At 41.1% G+C, this 14,639-nt stretch overlaps 1 protein-coding gene across 1 annotated transcript in view; it reads right to left on the bottom strand.

Moving 5' to 3' along the window:
* Ush2a (usherin) overlaps positions 1-14,639 on the bottom strand; it is a 696,795-nt gene that overhangs the window by 491,270 nt on the left and 190,886 nt on the right. The window contains exon 19 of the mRNA XM_051148119.1: positions 11,957-12,101. Within this exon, the coding sequence (XP_051004076.1) occupies positions 11,957-12,101 (145 nt within the window). The remainder of the gene's footprint in view (positions 1-11,956; positions 12,102-14,639) is intronic.

Genomic DNA, 14,639 nt, shown 5'->3' with positions numbered 1-14,639 from the left:
TCTCATCATACCCTTTTCAGCCAGACTGGCTGCCCCAGGAACCCTAGTAACCCTCTCATTTCTACCTCACTCCCAGCACTTGGGTTTCAGACACATGTGCCCCTGTCTGGTTTTCATGTGGGTTCAGAGGCTGTGAATTCAGGTCCCTGCACTTACACGGGAAGTGCTCCATCCACTGATGCAATCCCTCAGCTTCTCAATAACTTTATATTTTATAAAGAGTCCCAAAATGCTCAGCTAATGTGCATCCTTTATGTAGCATTTGTTACCTTATTGTCTAACTAACAGCATATTGTAATGAATAAATTTACACTTGCAAAATTTATGGAGTGTGGAGTCGTAAGCAAGACAGACTCATAGGCCTTTTGAATCAAATCTTTGCATTTGCTCTTAAAACCTTGTGTTTGAGGTCTGCATGGATCAGTCACTCACTAGGACCAGGTATAATCTGCTTCCTGCTGTGAGTCCATGGCATCTAGTTATGACAGGGTTCCCAAGGCTCATAGTGTGTAGAGTGTAGACCAACAAAGGACATCTTTAGGCACTTTGTCAAAAGAAAATTATTTTGACTTTTTCTCCAAGATCTAAAACTATGTCAGGAATTGTTACTTTGCAAACATTAGTAGGCTTGAATATAACACATAGGATCTGAGGCCAGGACCTAAGAATTCCCAGATCGCAATAACTCTATTCAGCAACCAGGATACAGAAGAGGAAAGTCTTCACCACAGGAACCCAGAGATAACTCCATAATGTCTTATTGACCAACTATTTTCTCATGCTAGAGAACATAACATGTATTTTCTGCTGTCTTTCTGTTTCCTAGCCATCACCGTGTGAGTGTGTGCATGGTGGAGGGTCTCTAGCTCATTGTTGGACATCTCTTTTCTTTGCTATGTCTTCACTGGCAGACAGGGTTGAGTTTACATGGACCAAGCGGTGATTCTCAATTTGAAAACAGAAAGGGGAGCCTGGCATAAAGATCTCCTAGCGTTTCCCCGTCAGCACTCAGCCATCATTTTTTTTTTACTCTGAGTGTGGCATATAACATGATCTTTCTATGTGTGCCATGTCATAGGAAGGCTACAAAGCATGACTTTCAGAGACCTCAAATGAACTTGGTTCCTAAACATTGTCATCACGGTCTTTCAACTGACTGTAGATCAACGGCCCATAACTAACACTGCCCAGTTCTAGAGAGAAGAGGAGCCATTATTTCTGAACTACACACAGCGTAGTGAAGATGACAGCCAGCACCACCATTTCCTAAAGTCCACCATTAATATAAGAGGTAGTTGCTCTGACTGTAATTATGGCATCCTTGCTACACAAACTTGAAGCTTTTATGGGGCCTGTGCAATTAGTTTCTTAAACGTATCGTAACACTTGCCTGTCTGACAGCCCAGTATTGATTTTTAAATCATTTTCAAGTCTCCTCCAGAACAAATAAATGTACTATAGTTACAGTTAATGCACTGTGTACACACATTAAACATGGGTGTGACACAATTTATTATTTTGTGATATATGGAATCTGAGTGGTCCATCTCAGAAAGCGTCCCAGTGCTCTTACATCAGGACCGGTGTTCCCATTGTCCTTGGTCCTCCGAGTTCTTCAGCTTCAAACACTGAGAGACCTTTTCTTAATAAGATACTTAGTCCTTCCAAAACTAAAATAGGAGGGGTGCTGCATATAAATCTTTTATATATGCCAGTGAGGGAGAGAAAATTTAATAGCCTAGCAGAGAAGAGAGCTTGTAGTTTCCTAAAGGGGTCACTGTGGGACCAACGGAGACTTTATCCGCTAGCATTTTTGCCTATTCAATTTCTTTCCTTGGAGTTTTGTTTCATTTATTTATTTTTGAGGGAGCATCTGTCAAACTATTTTGGAGGGATTCGAGCCTCTCTAATTCCATCAATTTTTACGTATTTCAGTTGTTATTTTAACAACCCGCTGAAGGTGCAGAGTGAGAGAGCACTGTAAAGGTGAGGTTCTGTTTTGTAAAGGTGACTTCTGTGTGGCCTTTCCGGATGCCCAAAAGGCCACCAGGAAGCCTGATAAAAGTTACATATCCAAGAGCAGTCCTGCCCCACGGGGTCAACCGCACATTTCACAAGCCAGCCTTTTCCTCTGGTACATCTATCTGTGCCCTTAAAAGTGAAGTTGGTGAGTAAAAAGCAGTTAATTTTGTTTTGTTAGAAATAATATCATTTTAGGTTTAGCATCAAAGACAGATGCCAGCATTTTCTCGGAACAGATGGCAACTCTGTCTACTAGAGCATTGCTGTGTTCGTGAGGTCTGTTGTGTATACAAACAATAATAAACACTAGGTAAGGATCAAAATAAATTGTAATTGTTGACATTAAATCCTGGCAGCACAGACTAAGGCTGCACTATTCCTTTTTCAAGTCTGACACATTTACTAATGCTGCAAACGCCTTTCTGAAAGCTGCCAGGACCCGGTTCCATTGAACGTATATGTGTCCATTTCTGGTTAATTCTTAGCCAGAATACCTGTCTCCGCACGAATGCCATGGCATTAGCTTCTCTGTCTATGAGGATTACTTTTGATGTTTCCAAAGAGGGTAATGCATAATTAAGAAACAGAAGAGCGGTCCATGTAATTGCTCCATCAGGGGCCATGGTATTATCCAAACTACTTTTAAAAAATCCTGCTAAGTATAGATTCCCCACCAAACTCATCATGCTAAGATGCCAAGTTGGGCAGACCTAACCTTCCCCCAAAGAGACATGGCCCTTCATCTTGTTTACCCAGTCCACAGGGCCTCGCAGATGACCTCAACTTCTCCAGCTATGCTTTCCATGGCTTGCTGGGGGTCAAATGTGCCAACAGCACAGACGCCTTTCTCATAACACCTCCGGCAATTTAGTGTTACATGGAGTGTCCCTCATTTATTTTAGGAAACTGCCGTGTTCAGAAATAATCAAAGCAAAAACAAGATAACGCATGGGTTGGCTTGGCTTTTAGATGCCAGCTCAGTAACAAACATGCTTCGCAACCATATTTCTTTTAAAAAAAAATGGATATATTTTTTAATCACAAAAAATATATTGCTCCCACCATATGGGACAAGCAACGACTCACCCACCGATTTAAGATGCAACATATTGAGCTGACCATATGTTCCAATGCTGTTGAATGGCTGAGTGATTCATGCCCGTCACTTTCTAGTATATCAATTAAAGCTCCTTGAAGTCTGCATGATTTGTGCCTCTGTTATTAAACCCTGCTAATTCATCCCACTTACACATCTGTTATAAATCTCTAGGAGTGCTGCATGATTCATGGCAATCTGCGAGCATGCTGCAGCAAATTCTTCTCCTTGTAATTAACAGTAAATTGTTTTACTGCCATGCAATGAATTTTTCAGTTATATCGCAAATGAACTCCTAAATGTGCGGGTTTTTTTTTTTCCCCTAAGAACTGACTTATATCATTAGGCAATTAAAAAGTATTGCTTTGAACCAAAAGCTTTTAATCAAGAGAAATACAACTTAAATATTGCTTAAGAGCCCTGGCAATTTGACGTGGTGTTTGCAAGTGTGAAAATAATCTCCACTGAGAGAGAAAACAAACAGACAGAAAGTTTTCCCTGTGCTCAGGGTCTTCATCCTGAGGGGTAGAGGGGCGGCCGTGGACGACACACAGGAAGCCAAATGTCTGCATAGATAGTGTTTTCTTATATGGGCCTAAGTCATCTGTCACTCCCAAATTTCTCAGGCTGCTTTACACTGCTCTCATTGTAGAATGCTGTCTTTACTTTTGAAACAAATAATTGGATAATTAGCCAAGTAGAATCATCACAGGACTCCAGGGCTGTTCAAGTGTTCTTGTCAAAGGGGAAGCAAATTCATTCCAGCTCTGCAGATCTTCCAAGAGCCTTTGATTTCCCCCCTCACTTTCTTGGCAGCAGCCTCGGTTTCATGAGTCCATACATCAAGTCAGTAGTTTTTAACAACAAATGGAATTAAATTCAAAGAAAGGAAACTAACTGAAGGACAGCGACAAAAGTGTCTGGTGATGTGCTTTTTAATACAGCCTGCCACATTTGCATGATAATTTTTTCCTTTTTAGCATGGAGCAGAGAGTGACTAGCTTAATGAGGGATTATGCAAGACAGGAAGGAAGAAAATGCATTCATAACCAGGAACAAAGATGGCATTATGAGAGGAAACCAGCAACCTCAGAGAGGGAACTGGATGATTGCCTTACGCACTAGGAATAAAAAGGTGGAAAAATATTTATATTAGTATTCACTAATGACTATATAGGCAAGATTGTTGTAATTAAAATTATAAATTAACATATTAAGAGTGCTTGTTTAATCACTCTGGGTCCTATTCACAAGGAAAAGACCTGTGTCCCTGCATGCAAACAAGGTGGGTTTTTTAACCCAGGAGAAAGGAGAGCTACATTCCACTTTAGGTTCAAAAAGGCAACTTAACACACCCTTCGTTACCTGCTCAGGAGGTGGCGCTTCTCAACTTGCAGTGTGGAGGCCAATGACAGGTAAAAGAAATGACATGGAATTCCTTTAGAAATGGACCCCCAAAGGAAGATTTCATCTTGACAGATTGGGAAAGGATAGGAATTCACAAATTTCCTCAATGAAAAGGGTAATCTTTTTTTTTCAGATGTGTAGCATGGATTGAAGATGTCCAGCCAAATCGGTAACTTCCCCCAGACAACCAGCAGTACTTCCACAGGCATTCACTCAAGCTTTGCCAATTGCTCCCTCAGGCCCATTTAGAACCTGTACAGGTACCAAACCCAGAACTAATACAGTACCCATGGTGACACTCACTCATCCTATCAGTGGACCTGAAAATACTTCAAATAAACCATCTGGTTCTCAAGCTTGTTCACAAAGCAGCCACATAGAACCTCACAAGTATGTTTTCAAAAAGTAGTCACTAAGATTTCAGTGAAGAGAAGCACTGTTGCCATCCCACACTTCTAAACGGCTAGGCACCTGTTTGGACCTGTGACTTTCCACTACAGCACTATTGGATGACAGGCCTCCATATCTCCACTCACACAGAAGGGCTAAGTCACCTGCAAACCCATGGCGAGTCACTCCACAGCTCGCAGAAATAACAGAGCAGGGAGGACCATAAAGCAGACGGTCAACTTCCATTTGTTTCCAATACAGACTTGTCTATACAAAAGCCCTGGCTTTGACACTGCTTACTTTCATAACACACGGCCTATGAGTCTTACTTACGTGTTCAATCATAGGGCAAGAATGGGGAAAGAAACATAAATACCTACTGAAAGTAAGAGTCTGGCGGTTACAAGGCTACAGCTGCTGCGCTTTGCTTGCAGGCCAATTAAAGCTAATTTTTCTTCTCGCTGATCTGAATATACCTGTGAATGGTACATTCTCCCAGTACTGCTGTATAGATTTCTTTTATTGGCAGATGAGAAGTCACCTGTCCCGACATTATAAACTGATGGCTAATACTATACATTCTTTCTTTATTTTCTAAAAGCCACTGAAACAATTTTCTCCTGAGAATAAAGATGACTCTTAGCATGGACAGAAGCGAATGTAATGGATTAAGTAGAAACTGGGTGAGTTGAAATGTTTATCAAAACTTCAAAGAACCGCCTTTGACTTTTCCTAACCCATCCTTTACTACTGCTCAGTCCTCTACACTCATCTTTACTCAAGCCATTGCTGGACCTCCCCTGTCTTGATGCATGCATGTCTTGCTCTCTGGACAGCATGTGGCATTAAAGGTACCATGCCCCATCTAGGACTTTTCAGGTGGGAATCCCTCTGTGGTCTTACCCCTCTTCCCTTACTTCTCTCTCACTGTTCCCCTCCTGCATGCACTCGCTCAGGCACTCTCCTTCACCTTGTATCACTGCATCTTCTTAGCCCCACTGGTTCATTTTCACCATGGCTCTCCCTCCATCTCTCTCAGATTATTATAAAACCACCAGATTTGCATGCTCTGTTTCTAGTTGCCTATAGCTGCCATGGATATGTTTCCACCAGCCCATCAAACATAAATACATAGGTCTGTCTTCCCCATATGTCTATCTTTTTTTTCAAATCTTTTTAATTTATTTTTTTATTAATTTATTCTTGTTATATCTCAATGGTTATCCCATCCCTTGTATCCTCCTATTCTTCCCTCCCTCCCATTTTCTCCTTACTCCCCTCCCCTATGACTGTGCCTGAGGGGGACTTCCTCCCGCTTTGTATGCTCATAGGGCATCAAGTCTCTTCTTGGTAGCCTGCTGTCCTTCCTCTGAGTGCCACCAGGTCTCCCCCTCCAGGGGACATAGTCAAATATGAGGCACCAGAGTATGTGTGAAAGTCATATCCCACTCTCCACTCAACTGTGGAGAATATCTCATCCATTGGCTAGATCTGGGTAGGGGTTTGAAGTTTACGGCCTGTATTATCCTTGGCTGGTACCATAGTTTGAGTGGGACCGCTGGGCCCAAATCTGCCTATCATAATATTCTTCTTGTAGGTTTCTAGGACCCTCTGGATCCTTCTACTTTGCTATTCTCCCATGCTTCTGTCATCTAGAGTCCCAATTGGATGTCCTCCCCTCTGTCCCAGTTTCCTGGTAAGTGAAGACATTCATGGGACATGCCCCTTGGGCTAGTGTCCAGATATAAGTGAGTATATACCGTTTGAGTCTTTCTGCTTCTGGGTCAACTCACTCATTATGATCATTTCTAGTTCAATCCATTTGTCCACAAATTTCGGGAATTCCTTGTTTTTAATAGCTGAGTAGTATTCCACAGTATATATGTACCACAGTTTCTTTATCCATTCTTCTACTGAGGGACACTTAGGCTGTTTCCATGTTCTGGCTATTATGAATAAGGCTGCTATGAACATGGTTGAGCAAATTTTCTTGTTGTGTGCTGGAGCATCTTCTGGGTATGTTCCAAGGAGTGGAATAGCTGGGTCTTGAGGAAGCCCTATTCCCAGTTTTCTGAGATAGCACCAGATAAATTTCCAAAGTGGCTGTACTAGTTTAGAGTCCCATCAGCAATGAAGGAGTGTTCCTCTCTCCCCACATCCTCACCAGCATGTGGTGTTGCTTGAATTTTTGGTCTATCTTTTTCATTTTATTTAACAGAGACACCATGTTCCACTCAAATAGTTACCATCATCTTCAACTTTTCCCTCTTCTGAACCTGTAGCTAGCTCCCCTATAATGCTATTCATTTCATCTATCAGTCTTCACCTCTACTCACTGGACAAAGCCCTAGTTCCTGCAGAGATCATCTCTGAGATCTATGTACATCCCCTCACGGTGCTCACTATGTACTGCCGGAGAAGTCTTCTTAAACCACACATTCCTTTAATCCCAGCACTCGGGAGGCAGAGCAGGCAGATCGCTGTGAGTTCGAGGCCAGCTGGGTCTACAAAGTGAGTCCAGGATGGCCAAGGCTACACAGAGAAATCCTGTCTCAAAAAACCAAAAAAAAAAAAAAAAACAAAAAAACAAAAAAAACAAAAACAAACCCTCACATTCCATCATAGCAATACTGGAACAGTGCCAACTTCTAACATTGTGTCTACTACATTTTATATGCTCAGTGAATAGATGCAAATGTCTTTATCAATCATCCAAATCCATGCATAGCAGCAGCCATGGACGAGATGCTGTAACCTTTGAACTCAAAGCCCTTCACCCTCCGCTCTGTTTATCCTACAGCTTTCTTGGCTGAGAGTCCTAGTGCATTTCCTCGTGTCAATCAGTCTATTGGATGTCCTTAAGCTAAACACCATGAATAGTGTCTTTCAAATTCCTGCAGACTTGTGAGCGCTCCATGGTTCTTTGATTTGTTCTTTGTTTCTTTGTTTCTTTGTTTCTTTCTTTGTTTCTTTCTTTCTTTCTTTCTCTCTTTTTTGGTTTTTCAAGACAAGGTTTCTTTGTGTAGCCTTGGCTGTCCTAGACTCACTTTGTAGACCATGATGGCCTTGAACTCACAGTGATCTGCCTGCCTCTGCCTCCTGAGTGCTATTCTTTCTAATAGAAGAGTCCATAAGATGATGTATTAATGGTGTACATGGGGGCATATTAGTGACTTTGTACTACAAACAGCATATTTGAAATTTGTAATTGGGACACAAAATTTTGCTGGAAAAATGTATTTATTGTATTATATTTTATATGTATGTGTGTGTTGCCCATGGAGTTGTAGATGGTTGTGAGCTGCCATGTGGGTGCTGGGAATTGAACCTGGGTCCTTTGGAAGAGCAGCAAGTGGTCTTAATCACTGAGTCATCTCTTCATCTCACAGGTTTTATGTTTTAAATGTACATCATAGGTATAAATGATGTACTTCTCAGAGAAGGGGAAAACTTTAAGAGTTTCTGAAGATTTTTTTTTTTCTTTTTCACAATAAGCCTACTTTGGGGGATCTCCATTGTTATGGACGATGGAATGCTGCATGATGTTGAGATTAAAGCTGTAAAACAAAGCCCTGGTCTGGTGATACTAGAAATCGTTGAAGCACATGGTGTTAAGACAAGGTATACAGTGGCTGACAAACACATTTCAGGAGATGGCATTTGAGAGAAGAACAAAATTTTAGGGACATTTTGCTGTGGTGAATATTTCTTTACACACATTACAAACATTATCTCTCTCTCTTTTTTTTAGATTTTATTTAATTCTTTTTATGTATACAAGTGTTCTATTTTCATGCACACCAGAAGAACGGAATCTGATTCCGTTGAAGATGGTAGTGAGCCACCTTGTGGTTGCTGGGATTGAGATCAGGACTTCTGGAAGAGAAGCCGGTGCTTGACCATTGAGCCATCTCTCCAGCCCCTTACTTGAAACTTTAGAAGTAACATACAAAATATGTTAGTCTTTTGCATGAACTGAAAAGCAAGTAATAGAGATAGAATAAGTTGCCCAAGTGTCTCACAGCTGGTGCTATAATTTAAACATGAAAAGTCCATCACAGGCACATTTGCTGAAGGCTTGGCTTCCTGCTGCTAAGTGCTGCTGTGGAAGGTTCTGGAAGTGTACAGAGACAGGGCCAAGTCAGAGACAGTATATCACAAGGGCCTGCCTTTGAAGGCTGGCTGGGTCCCTTGGTCTTTCCTCGCATAGTGCTTCCTGTCTACCATGAAGTGAGTAGCCTCCCCTTTCGTGCTTTCCCACCACCATCATATTCTGTCCTAGCGTGGGGGGCAAACATGGTGACAAAATGTGCCTTCCTGGCTTCACATTATTATATTTACAAATTAGAAATAATCAACAAAGAAAAAATAATTGCTCATCATCCCACAAAATATATATGAATACATTCGTATTTTTACTTGGGAGGCAGGAGAGTCATAAACTTGAGTTCAGCCCAAACTAAATAATGACATGCTATCGGAAAAAAACAATAAAATAAGGCAAAACAAAGCACAAAATCTTCAATATCACTCACATCTGAAATCTATGTAGCTTTAGTGATTAGGAGATATTTTCAGGTCCTATTTCTCTGTGATAAAAAGGCAGAGAGGGCTAGGTTCAGTGGTACACACCTTTAATCCTAGAACTCAGGAGCCATAGCTAGGCGAATTCTGAGTCTAAGGCCAGCCTGGACTACATAGTGAGCTCCAGTATAGCCAGGGCTATTTAGAAAGACCCTGTCTAAAAAACTCAAGGGTAAAAAGTAGGGATGGGGGTCACTGAACAGTTTTGATTTGTATTTTCTTGCTTGTTAGGATAGGGGACAATGGAAGCCAAGTTTGCATTTTCTGCCGAGGCAGGTAGGAACCCAGAGGTTTGAGGTAAGTCTCAACAAAGCCCGGATCTCAAAAGAGCCAAGCAAAGAAGAATAAGAATGAGGATGCCAAACACTTTTTCAAGTATTTGTTGGCCATTCCGAGGTTTCAGTTATCCTATTTTCATAGTCATTCCTGTGACAGAGTAGGCCGGAACGTATACCCTAAATGACCACAAAGGAGGTGTGGAGAACACTAGGCATGGGGCTTTCTGTTTAGTGGGAACTCACTGCTTCCAACCACAAGACAGGATCACTGGGGATGTGGTTAATGATGCTGAGAGCAGCAGTTCCTTATTGCACTCCGGTCTCTAGGATCTGTCTAGCTCCCAAGGTAGGCGGGTCTCACATCACATCCTTTCATTTGCTGTGTCTATAGGAACCTGAGCTGACATGTTTCGAAAGTGAACCTGCTCAGAACTAGAGTCTTTCTTCCATGAGGTGCAGACGGTGCACTGTGGCACAGAGGAGACAAGACAGTTACAGATGCAGTGTCACTAAAGAGGCTGCACGCAATAGTGCCATGAGGGAGACACATTATGCTAACAGCAGCACCGAGAGAAGATTGTTGAATGGAGACCTGAGGACGATATTTTCAGACCAATTAAGAACTCATGTTTTCAGGACTGGGGGGACGGTTCAGCACTTAAGGGTAATTTCCACCAGAACTGAAGGCCTCAGTGCAATCTCCAGTATCCATACGGTGGAAAGAGAGAATTGGCACTTGCAAATTGTCCGCTGACTTCCACTCATGCACTGTGTGTGTATGCGATTACATACATCCATGTACGTACGTGATAGATACATCAATAAGTGTAAGTAACATAAAAAATAACAGATGGTTCTAAAGATGTTGGTTTGTCTGAGACATGAGAGTTTCCTAGTCACTAAAGGTATTAGATATAGAGTGGACAAACACAAGAGATGTTCCTATCAATGCAGTAACATTGAGTATCCAACAGCACTGGATGACTTCTCAATGCTTTGCCACTTGAGATCCTGGGGTTCCAGCTCTGACTAGCCTCCCTTCCAGGCCTCTCCATCCCATAACTCCACCAAAGGTCAACCTACAGCCTCAAATTTTGCCTAAATCATACGGAATCCACCTGTCTTATTCACAGTTATCTCCTTTGGATCTTAGCATTCATAAAAACAAATAGGCTTATAGGAAAAGTAGGGCCCCCATATGATTTGATACACTATGCACCCTGAGTATACTTGCCCATCTGAAATACATATAAATTAAACAAAAATAATTCAGTCATTGAGGTAATAGACCACACTGTCATGGAATCTGGATTTTCTTCACAACAACTGAAAATTGTAACAAGCCAAAGTGTTTGTGTGACATAAGTTGAACTGAATTATTTTTCCCAGAACTGGGGATAAGAACAATAGAATTAGGCCTACAGGTAGTAGGGCGGTGGTTAAACATATGTTTGTGCAATACCTTAGTTCATCTGGGACTCCTCTAACCTCTGAACAGGCAGACACATCCATGAAGAGAACCTAAGGCTTGCAGAGTAGCTGACAGAGACACTGAGAATTGGAAATCTTCTAAATGCTCTTAGCAGAGTATAGATGACAGTGATGCATGCATTCACTTTGTATAAATTTGGTTGGATTTTAGCAAACGAAAATGACATGAACCGCATTCTAAGATTTAACAAGTTTCCTATTACATTGTGCAAACTTACGAGAATCTTATTAATAATGAATAAAATAATCGGTAAGCAATTGTCACTCAAACAGATGAAAAATATAGTATCAATGTAACCTAGAAATTGCTATATATCCCCCATTGGACAGGAATAGATAGACACAACTGGAAATGAGAAGTTAGGATTGGAGAGAAAAATGTCCTGTGGCCTCATGGGAGCCCTCCTACTGCACCTCACCACTGGCAGGACATGTGAGAGGTCTGGATTAGAGACTGAGCACAGGGGCCAATCTCATTCCATAGCTAATTTGAGGCTCTTCTAACGTGTCTATACTCTTGGCTCTATGTCTTGCTCTGTTGAAAAATCTCAAAACAAACCACATTCAGGATTGCTGAGGGAGCAGCACGGAACAGAAGAAAAATGTATGAAGTACAAAATGCAGGGGTCCTGTGGGTATTTTTTTTCAATGTGAACACATTTCTTCATATTCATTAGAACTCACTTACCCGCTGCTAGAGTTCGCCCTGCTCCCAAAGCACTGGTGACACAGCCCACTGAATTGCAGAGGGAGACAGTAAAGGTGTAGATCCTATAAGGCTTGAGTCCCTTTACGATGTAAGATAGGTCTTGTGACTTAGCAGAATGCAACAGCTTTAAGGCAAAATAACAATAATATAATCAGATAATAATCAATGTACAGCTTATAATCTTGGCATTAAAATTTCCAAAAATTCAAATAGAGGGAATTATTGCCAACTCCTATAAGGAAAGAGATGAAAAAAAAAAGTCTCAACAAGCTGAGGTTTAATTGATAATTGTACAATCACACTGTTTTATGAGGTAATAATGCAGTTCCTGAGTGGATAAATGAGAAAATGGAGTTACGGCCTCATAAAGCAGCATGGATGTATGGTTATTGTCACCAATGGTAGAGATAAGGATTGCGACACTGACATAGCTAGCATGAAAAAGTCCAAACAAAGCCAACAATAACACAGGATGGTGATGCCACATGCTACTTGATGACAGAACATAGGACAATGACATGGTGCTAAATCGTCCTATCATTTGCTTTAAAAAGCCACAGTAGTAAAGGGGAAGAGAATAGATGTTCAGCAACTATCTCCATAGGTCAAATCTCACTTACCTTTCTTACCCAAATAAACACATACAATTAGATTTATAGTGAATTAAAAAAAAATATTGTCATCATCATACATTTTCAAATGAAAGCAGAGGGTTTGAGCAAAGGAGGTTGGGAAGAACACTGTAAATAAACAGTTAAAGAGTTAACCCAGAATTCATCCTAGCATTATGATTAGAACCAATCCCAGGCAACCATAAAAACCTTGCTTAGGCTGTGGATGCAAATTATACTCAGGAGGAAATGTCACAGAGACAGAATCATGAATATGAAATTATTTTTCTTAGGGATACTGACATGCACTCATGGGTTACGTTCTAATGCTTTGGTCAACCATGGACCAGACTGCCTATGTGGCTGTGGCCCTTTACAGCCATAGGAGCTGAATGTTTACACCTAAGGATGCCACAGCTACTCGATGTCCCAAGGCAAGCCCTCAAATATTTACAGTACTGCCAGTATAAACCAATGGTATCACCAAGGCTACAAAGCTATAGGACATACAGCTGTGTACAGCACAGAAGACTCAGCAATATAATAATAATGAGTATGGTATGGATATATATGCTATACTATATGGCTTTCATTGGGGTATGATCTTTCTAATTGCAAAACGTTAAAGTAACGTCCTGCTGAATTACATCAGTAACATTCCTGTGACCTGTGTTCACTTGGTTGCATCCAGAGGTTTTGTCATCCCTGACAGAGTCCTTAGGTTTAACGTTCATTTGAAATGGTACTTCACAGCTATACACAGGTTAAGATGCTCACAGAGTTTGCCAACTTTTCAAATCATTCTTAGGTATTTCCCCTGTGGGAGAGGCAACATAATAAACTAGGAATATTTACCTAGGTATTGACATCAAAGTTATATGAGCCCAAGAAGAAAAAGAATAGATAAAATGCAACAGTGAGCCAAAACACCAATGATAAATATGGAATATGAGGATCCAAGAGCAAATACTAGTCCTATTTATAAATTTACCTAAGCAACAACATTATAGCTGATTTTTACAGTCCATTGTCTAAACCAAAACTCATGTTATTATACCAGATGTTGGTTTTATCATGAAGTAGTCAAAAAAGTCACGTGCACATAAGGATGAGAAAGGATAATAAAGAATCTTCAGTTTATTACTGACTCATCTATCTGGCCCCAAATAGATATCTGTGTTGTGTGTGTATAGTCTGTTCACTAAAAAAAAAAAAAAAAAAAAAAAAAAAGGCAAATACATTCACAGTGAATTAAAGAGAGTCTCTCAAAAATGCATGTTTACCCAACACTTGAGAATTTTACCTTTTGTAATGAGATATGAGTTTTGCAGAGGTGATGATATAACCCATATTGTATTTAGGGTTAGATGTCAATCTGGCAACTGGCACCTTTCCAGGGGACATGAAAACAACCCACAGACAGAGGGAGTAGAGGCCAAGCAAACTGACAGAACAGAAATGGGAAGTATGCAGGCACAGAGCAAAGAGTGTCACCGAGTGTGGGGGAAGCAGGGAAGGAGGTTCTGTGGAGCCCATGGGAGGACCATGACTCTCCCCAGCAGCTTGACCTTAAGGACAAAATCAATATATGTCACCGCAGCCCACCAAGCTTACAGTGATCTTGATGGCAGTGTTAGAAAACAAATAGTGTGGAAGTTAACGAGCCTGGAGTTTCTCTCCTGTTTGTGGCAACTATGGAGGTTATTCTGGTCCTTGAGCTGTCTGGGATTTCAGCTGATGTCTTTTCAATGTGGTGTTACACCTTGGATTCTTATTCTCCCCAGTGACAGATCTCCTTATCGCACTGTATGTTGTTTCTGAGTACCCCACCTCCCATAATTCCTGTTCTCCAGTCTTCTGCCATGTCTGGTATCCACTGAGAAAACAACTATGACAGTGACCTATCAGTTATTACCTTCACAGGAGGGATATGTCAAAGTATTAAAATGGTAGAGTGGGATTGGACCACCCCAGCTGGCTGGCAATGGGGACACAAGTAGGTGGACCCTTGACAATCTACATCTTTGATGTAGTGATACAGTATTTAAACT

The sequence above is a fragment of the Acomys russatus genome, chromosome 6 (genome assembly GCF_903995435.1).
Source record: "Acomys russatus chromosome 6, mAcoRus1.1, whole genome shotgun sequence".
Lineage (NCBI taxonomy): Eukaryota > Metazoa > Chordata > Mammalia > Rodentia > Muridae > Acomys > Acomys russatus.
The sequence above is the reverse complement of the archived record's forward strand: the minus strand, read 5'-3'. Positions and strand labels throughout refer to the sequence as shown.